The following is an 8512-nucleotide window of genomic DNA, read 5'->3' on the forward strand; positions in this document are numbered from 1 at the left end:
ACAAACAAATAATTGAAGAGAAAATAATGAAATATCTAAAATTGTGTTATATATAAGTGAATATAAGTGAATTTAATTGAACTACCTAAAAGTGAATTAATGAACACTTAGAAATTCGGATTAATCCTTGAGACTCTAGCAAAAACTAATTTTATTTATTTATTTATTACACTTACAAAAAAATGTTGTTACTTCATTTTTTCAGTTTTAATAATATTAATAATAATTTATATTATGGTACCTAATACTAGTAGCACTCTCACAATAATGATCAAACTGAGGTATAGAATATGAATCTTAAAAATAAAGATCAATATATTTTTATCATTTAATTAATATAATTATAAATACGTTGTTCATTGTGTTGACTGCAGTAATACACCAATAAACTTAAAATTTAAAAAAAATAAAATAAAATAATGTCCTTTAAGGCAGTGAACTCAGTGAAGGGTATTGCATTAAAATGTAATAAAATTTATGACATCAAAAAACCTACTCAGTGTTTTACATTAAGTAATGGTATATTATATTTTATTAATATAATCTATTAAATTTCTCTATGCATATAGTATTTAAGTTATGTATTTTTATATAATTGTATTTCATAATGGAATTATATTATTAAAAATCCCACTGTAATAAACGAAAATATCGATTTTAAGTGTTAAGCATTGTTTGATACATTTTATAGGTGAGTGGGGGATAAATTTTAGTATAATAAAAATTCTAAATTTATTTACTAATATTTATTACTTTAAACTTCTACGAATAGTTAAATTGCATTAAGAACAGTATGCAAATACATATTTATTGTAAACATGATGTTTTTGAATTTCTTAATTACATTGTTTTAATTCATTAAAATACTTTCATAATGCATTTAATTTCTGTTTTAACTGATTCCATTTAAAAACCGCACATTTTTTATTTTGACCCCAAAAAGGTAAATAGACAAAAACCGCACACAAAATAATTTTCAATTAAATTATTAATGTTGTATAATGAGAAAATATTATATGAATAAGTAAAGATGTTTGTTATTGGTTTTAACGGTCGTTAAATTCGAGTGACATCATAATTGCATTGCTAAGAATTTCTAACATAAAAAAAACAATTCCTTATATTTTAATTTCAGTTTAGGTAATACATTTTATCGAGATGGCAACTGTTTTTCAAATAACCTCAAGACCTATTATAATTTTATCCAAGTGTATAGGTTTAATTCATACTTCATATACCATGGAACCAACTGGATTATTGGTTCATAATATAAATTCAACGTTTCATGTATTTCTAGAAATAACACGAATGATGGCATTGATCATCATCACTTATATATACTTTCAACAGTTTGATAAAGATGTTCACATACTTCAAATTATCAATAGTACTAAATTTTGGTTCATCATTATCGCAGCCAGACTAAGAACAAAATGGATAATCAAGTATCTATTAATTATTTTTATACGTGAATTATACAAGGGTGTAATATTTTTTGTTTGTTTGTTTTAATTGTACATGATTTACAAAATTAGTTTTTTTTCAAGCCTAGATAGTGGGAAAAATTAAATTAAAAATTTAAGTTCAGTTAATATTAACTTTTTAAAATTTAATTTAAATTAACTTAAATGGTTTTTAACGAAATGGTATAAAATGGCATGATAAGTTATTAATGTTTTTAAATAATAACCGATTTTGGATTATGCTCATATTTATTTAAAAAGTTAATAATAAATATTTATAAACATCTAATTTTTAATGAAGTAGGTTATAAAGTCGATGGACACCAATACTAAAAACAAAAACCAAAACAATAATTTTATATTTCTTTGCTTTGACAACCAATTATTTCACCAACAAGGCAATAACTAACATTGATTGATTAAAAACCCTAACTTCTTTAATTTATGGTACAGTAGAAATTCGACTAATAACTAACGATTATAAACATAAAATTGAGTTAAGGACAAGAAGTCTTACTGATTAGGTTGGAAGTTAGATTGTATTAGACGTTAGTTAACGACCGAGAGCCACAATGTTTGGACAAATAAATATCCAGTTATACTTAAATCACTGTATTTATTTTATTAATTATTATGTAGTTAATATTTAGAAGTAGGATACTAATGATATAATAGTGATCATCGTGATCACAGATGACGAATTACGACCCAAATATCAAATATATTTGGCCCTATGGTCAGAATAATCAGTGCTCGTGGTACAGACTATACTGGAAAAGAATTTGAAGAAATGTGCAAGTCTAGAAACATTATACATGTAAGAAATGCGATAGCTACTCCCAAGGCCAACGGATAGAGTGAGGGGCTGAGCCTAACCATTTTATCTATGTTGACAACCACTTGTTAGGAAGAAACAGATTGGGACAAGGACATAGGAAGGATACAATGATCTATTGATCATTAATAATACATTTAACAAATCTACACAATCAACTCCATTTGAATTAATGTTTGTATTCACACCAAGAACATATCATTGTAACCCCACACAAGATGAAATACAAATGATTTCAAACAACACTTGTGATATTTTCAAACTAAGGGCTCAAGCTTTGGAATCAATAGTTGTCTAAATTTCTACGACATATACTTTTTGAATAACAACAAATCCTTTTAATCGTTTTAGGATATATCGTTATTTTGAATGAATTAAATTTCATGCGCTCATAATCTATTTTCTATATTGACACTGGAATTTTTTTTTTACAGTTATTTGAAGAAAAATTTATGGAGAACCTTGTATTGGAATTTTAACCTTAGGTATAAATCATAAAAATTGTATGAATTTTCATAACCGAGATAAAAAAATTTTCAATTTTGACAAATTTTGTAATCATTTATATGTTTATATACAAATATTTAAATATAAAAAAAAAATATATTTAAATATTTGTATATAAATACAACTTTAAATGCTTATTAACAAAAACTGTGACTAACAATTTTTATTTCTTTTTTTACTGCGATAAGTGCAATTAATATTACCTTCTATTAAATTTTTAAGATTTTTTAGAATAGCAATTTTTATGGGCATTTCAAAAAAAAAACTTAGAAAAATCGAAAATTTCAATTGTCTCTAAATAGCTTTAAAAAAGTCAAAATATTTTGAAAATGTAATCGTAAATAGATAACGTTAATAATATAAACATTTGGTGAAAATTTCAAGTATTTACATGAATGATTTCTTTTTGAGTTACAGCAAAATAAAATAATCGATCAACAAGAGTCTAATCTCTAACGGAATTTCTGGTTAGGTACTTACTTATTATCATTCATAGGTGTGAAACAAAAATATTTTTTTACCATTCATAATATGAGTTTTAATTCATAAAAAGTTTTATACTTTAATATTATCATAAAAGTGGAATATCATACATTAATCAACATTCAGTAGTATTAATAATATATATATGTTAATACATTTAGTTGAATAAATACTTTTCTACGATAAAGGCTGTATTCAAATCAAATATTTTAAGAAAATCATACCATCAAAATAAATGATAAAACGAATTAATTGTTATTGTTTTGTTTTGCAGATTTATAAATGGCATTATAGAGTTTGATCGAAAAATTACAACACTCTCGAGAAATATGTTGATCCCACAACGTTCATGGACAAAAAGACGTTGGGATACGATTTTTATTTCATTATCATTATACTTTATTGGATTTAAATGCATATATTTGTATTTATGGCACCCAAAAGCAGAAAACATTATATTATTATTACATCATGCATTATTCCTTCCCCCGTATATTATGGATTATGTAGTTACGATTACTTCGTGTTTCTTTCTTCAAAACATATTTGTCAGATTCCAGACGTTAAACGATGTTTGGAAATGTCTCCCCGCCGACTTAGTTATCGTTCCTGGTCAATGGACACACGACAAAACAGTGGATGTAATGGAAAACACGCGGCTGTTACACTCCGAACTATGCGAATTGTTAAAAATGTTTACTCTAAGTTACGGTCCATTGCTTTTGTGTTTCTTCTCATCCAGCTTTATCAGTATGCTTGTCAGTATTCATTTTATTGTCAACATTAGTGGAATATCCAGCAAGCATTTTAACAAAAGTATCTTGGAAAAATTAATACCACTGATGGTTCACGTACAAATTATCACATTTTTGATGTCTATTATCATTTTCGTTTCAATAATAAATGAGAAGGTAATTAAAAGTCTTAATCGGCCAGCTCACCCTAGTACTTTTGTTTCCTTTTTGTTGTTACCTTAACTAAAAACATTAAATTAATAAAACTTGAAAAATGTATGTCTGTTTATTTATATTTAACTTTTTTTTTTTCAACCCGAAAGTTGGTTTACAACTCCAATTCTCCATTCTAACCGATTACTCGCCTTTTCTTTAAGTTCCTTAAAGGTTTTGACTTTTGCATCACATTTAATTTGTCCTATATAAGAGTTCCGGGGACGTCCTACAATTTTCTTTCCTTTTATCATACCATCTAATATTATATTATGCAATTCTTCTCAGTATCTCAGGGCATGTCCAACCATTTCCGCCGTCTTTCTCTAATCGTTTTTATGAGTGCATGTTTTTCTCCCACTGTTCTAAGTACTTCTTCGTTCATTTTCCGCTCTATCCAGCTTATCTTTTCCATACGCTTCCACACCACATCTCGAAGGCTTCTAGTTTTTTCTTTTCGGTATCATTTATTACCCAAGTTTCACATCCATATGTTGCAACACTCCATACATATGTTTTTATAAGTCTCTTCTTGATATTGAGATGTATCTTTTTTGAAGTGAGCAACTTATGTTTTTTACTAAAGGCAGTTTTTGCTAATGCTATGCGTTGTTTTAGCTCGTGGACACTCTTACTATCAGATGTGATTTTGCTCCCTAGGTATACCATTTCTTCTATTTGTTCCAGATTTTGATTACCTATTTATATATTAGCTTTTACTTTAGGGTCTCTGGCGCAGACTAAGATCTTCATTTTTGTACTATTTATTTTCATTTCTGATGTTTTCAGCATTTCATCCATTTCTTCAACTGCACGCTGTATGTCACCTTCACTCTCTGTTATTACCACAATGTCATCGGCAAATCGTATGTTGATATGTTGATATTTGTTTTTTTAGATCAGTGTGTAAATATTCATTGCTTTATTTTCTTGGTAGCGTTCTCGTTTATGGTGATAGTAGTAAGTAGTAGCGAGTTGTTTGGAAAGTTCAAAGATTTTGAGAACGACGAGTCGTTGATCTTTTATATCCATCGTTTCGTGTAGAAGTCAGTGTTTCCTCAAAATAATTATTTGTTAGAAGAAAAAGCTTGGTTTCTTCGGTTCAATCAATTATCATGTTATATATCTAGCATGGTATTTGTAGGAGTGAGAGTATTTTTTATTATTTCGGTACAGTCTTCAGTGGTTCAGTGGTATTGACTGTCTTATTTGTTTGGCTTGTGTTGGGTAGGGGGTTTTTTCCCAATTTGTTTTTGATATTAATTTCGAAATTATTTGTCGCGTGTCCAAATGGCTTTACATAAGAAACAAGTTATTGTATCGTTGGTGAAAAAAATTCATAACTGCTTTTAATTTAACGTAATTACTAAATAGTTAGGAAGTTTAGGAAGATCTTTGTGTTTGAGGAATATTTGCCGGTGGAAACTCATTACTTGTTCGTAACATTCTTTATTGATGTGAACTCTGAGGTAGTTAATTTGTGGTACCTACGGGAATTATATCTATATTTTTGGGGGCAGCTGAAACCCATTTAGATTATTAAATCTACGCATTTATTTATATAGTATGTTAGTTAATATTGATTGTCTGGGTTGTTTGAATTCAGTTATCGATTATTTGCTTTCTGGGCAAAAAATACAAAAAGAGTTATTCGATATTCCAAAAATTAAAGTTAATTTTAAATAAAACAATTTTTGCTATACTTAAAATATACTTTTTAAGCATCTTTATTATTTTTAATAGCCATAATCATTTATGATATCTATTTTCAAATTTTATAAGTCATAGGTGGCTCAAAAGAGCCAAAATATTTTTTAAATTATACTATGCACAGAACATTTTAACATAAGCAATTAGCAGAAATTTCAATTTAACGTTTTTTATTTTTTTTTAATTTTCCCTTTTATTTAAGTGCTAAGAACTTTTACTTTTGACCCAAAAATATGCTAATGAGATCTGATAAAAAAAAAAAGAGTATTTTAAAATTATTTTTACAGAGATTGGAAATTATATCATTTCTACGATCATATCGAATATCAAATTTACACTTGGATATAAAAAGACAAGTAAAATATATTTAATTTTTGTATTAATAGTTTCTTTTTAAAAAAAAAAACGAGCGATATTAAGATTATTGTATTCTGTAATTTATTATTATTCAGATCAAAATGTTTATGAATCAAGTATCAGCTTGCAATTCAGACCAAGTTACGGCAATTGGATTTTTCGATATCAATTTAAATCTCGTTACAACCGTACGTATTCAATTGGTTTATTGTTAACCAATCATATCAGAACTAGAGATTTATTTTTCTTTTAAGCCATCGTGTTGTTTGGTTTGTATCTATTCTATTAGTTCATAACAATTTTTAAATTTTCGTCATTTTTTCTATAATAAGTACGGCATGTATTTTGACGGAATGTTACAAAAAAAATATTGTTTAAATATTAGGTAGGTAGATATACTTAGTACAAAATTCAGGGCCGGATTTAGACTTAATAAGGCTTTAGCTATTTGAGATATGGGGCTCTTTATAATAAGTGCAAATATTATATGCATAGACGGAAATAGGGGGTTTTTGGAGGGACCCCCCTCTAATAAAAAATCATTCGGAGCCCTTTTAGATTTTTATACATCGTATAAAGTTCATACCATTAGGGGAGCTAAATCAAACGAATAAATATTTTAGGCTCCTCCTTAAAAATTGTATTTTAACTCGGCCTAAGATTATATGTCAATACCAGATATGATTTTCAGGGATAATACAGAGGGATAAACTAAAATACAATTAAGAAGTATATAGATAATTAAAATAATAATATTTAACTTAATATTATTTTTATTTATAACAAACTTAAAACTTAAAACTATCTCATAATAATAATATTCAATACACGAAATATTTCTCAGTATTGAACCATTCCGCGTAAAAGTTTATTTTTTTGTGTTGGCCGGAGGCCTCATGTATAACAGTTATACATGGAATTTAGAATATAACAAATGTTTATTTGTACAATTTTTAGGGAGCCCTAAGCTATAGCTTGTGTAGCTTATACGTAAGTCTAGCACTGACAAAATTATAGGACACCTAGTCTTTGCACACCTATGAATTATGACCGTTGAACACAGTGGTGTGACGTGAAACACAAGTTAAGAGTCACTAATCTAATTATTAAATTGCAAAATGTTAAATAAAAATATAAGTTAAAATATTATTTTGTAGGTATTTGTTTTAAGTTGTAGGTTTTCGGTCTGTTAAACTTATTATCTATTGTGTTTGTTTGTTTTGCAGATAATTGTATTATTTTTTAGTGGAATGATCACAATGATACAGATGAAAAATCATCCAATGATATTGAAATTGAACAATGATACAAAAATCTATATAGATAAATTATTTACCGCAAAATAAAGTGAATATTATAAACTAGCTAATACTTGTGACTTTGTCTGCATTGTTTATTATAATAACAATTTATTTTTATCTGGCCTCGCCCTTATAAATTTTTTTTTTAAGGTGTACCATATCAATTTAATTCAACTAATTTTTTAATTAAAAATGTCTTTTTTAAATTATATTTACCTAGTTGAAAAATCTATATACAATGTTAAGTGTACGATTTTTTTTTTTTTTGGCTAAAACAACAACGGTACAAAATGTAGCAACACGTGATCATGCCACATATAATTATATTAGTTACGTACTAATTTTTAAAATAATGCAGATACTAACTAATTGAAAACTGTTGTAATTCATTGTGAATATTTTATTTGAACACATATTTATAAACTACACTTTTTGTTTTTCCATCCATCGGTAAAACATAAAGATTTTACGGGCTCAATATTTGTAAGCACGCCACATAAAGTTGCACATCGAAAAAACAGATTTTTTCTAAATGTGCGCCTGCTAATTTAAGAGTCTGTCCTTGAGCTTTATTTATTGACATTGTAAATGATGCTCTTAGGGGAAACTGTTCTTTTTTTAAACTGAAATTACGAATTGGTCAGAATTATTGGAATACGGGAATCAAAATATTTTTTTCTTTTACTACTCCAGTCATAATTATAGCTTTTATAATATTGCGTTCCAAGTTATTAATTTTTAGACTTGAACCATACCCTTAGTGCGTCGATATTTCTCATTAGCAAGGTTAGAATACCAACCTTAACTTATGGAAAGGAACTTCTGATAAATCCAAAGCGTTTATAACTCTATAATGTAAAACGTTACTTATTCAGTGTCTCCATTACGTTATCTACCGAGAGATACTCG

General features: G+C 27.2%; 1 protein-coding gene across 1 annotated transcript; it reads left to right on the plus strand.

Annotated features, from left to right (window-relative positions):
* Positions 1-1158: 1158 nt before the first annotated feature.
* Positions 1159-7648, plus strand: LOC132924912 (uncharacterized). Its single transcript, XM_060989352.1, has 5 exons — positions 1159-1445; positions 3563-4199; positions 6233-6301; positions 6398-6490; positions 7529-7648. The coding sequence occupies exons 1-5, from the start codon at positions 1159-1161 to the stop codon at positions 7646-7648; spliced, it is 1206 nt and encodes a 401-aa protein (XP_060845335.1).
* Positions 7649-8512: the final 864 nt, after the last annotated feature.

Source organism: Rhopalosiphum padi, chromosome 3 (assembly GCF_020882245.1).
Source record: "Rhopalosiphum padi isolate XX-2018 chromosome 3, ASM2088224v1, whole genome shotgun sequence".
Taxonomy (NCBI): Eukaryota; Metazoa; Arthropoda; class Insecta; order Hemiptera; family Aphididae; genus Rhopalosiphum; species Rhopalosiphum padi.

Bases quoted from the DNA above. Each gene is read 5' to 3' on its own strand.
- LOC132924912 (XM_060989352.1), top strand. From the start codon at position 1,159: ATGGCAACTGTTTTTCAAATAACCTCAAGACCTATTATAATTTTATCC. The intron at 1,446-3,562 runs GTATCTATTAAT...TTTGTTTTGCAG, and splicing joins AGAACAAAATGGATAATCAA to ATTTATAAATGGCATTATAG. The intron at 4,200-6,232 runs GTAATTAAAAGT...TTATTTTTACAG, and splicing joins TTTCAATAATAAATGAGAAG to AGATTGGAAATTATATCATT.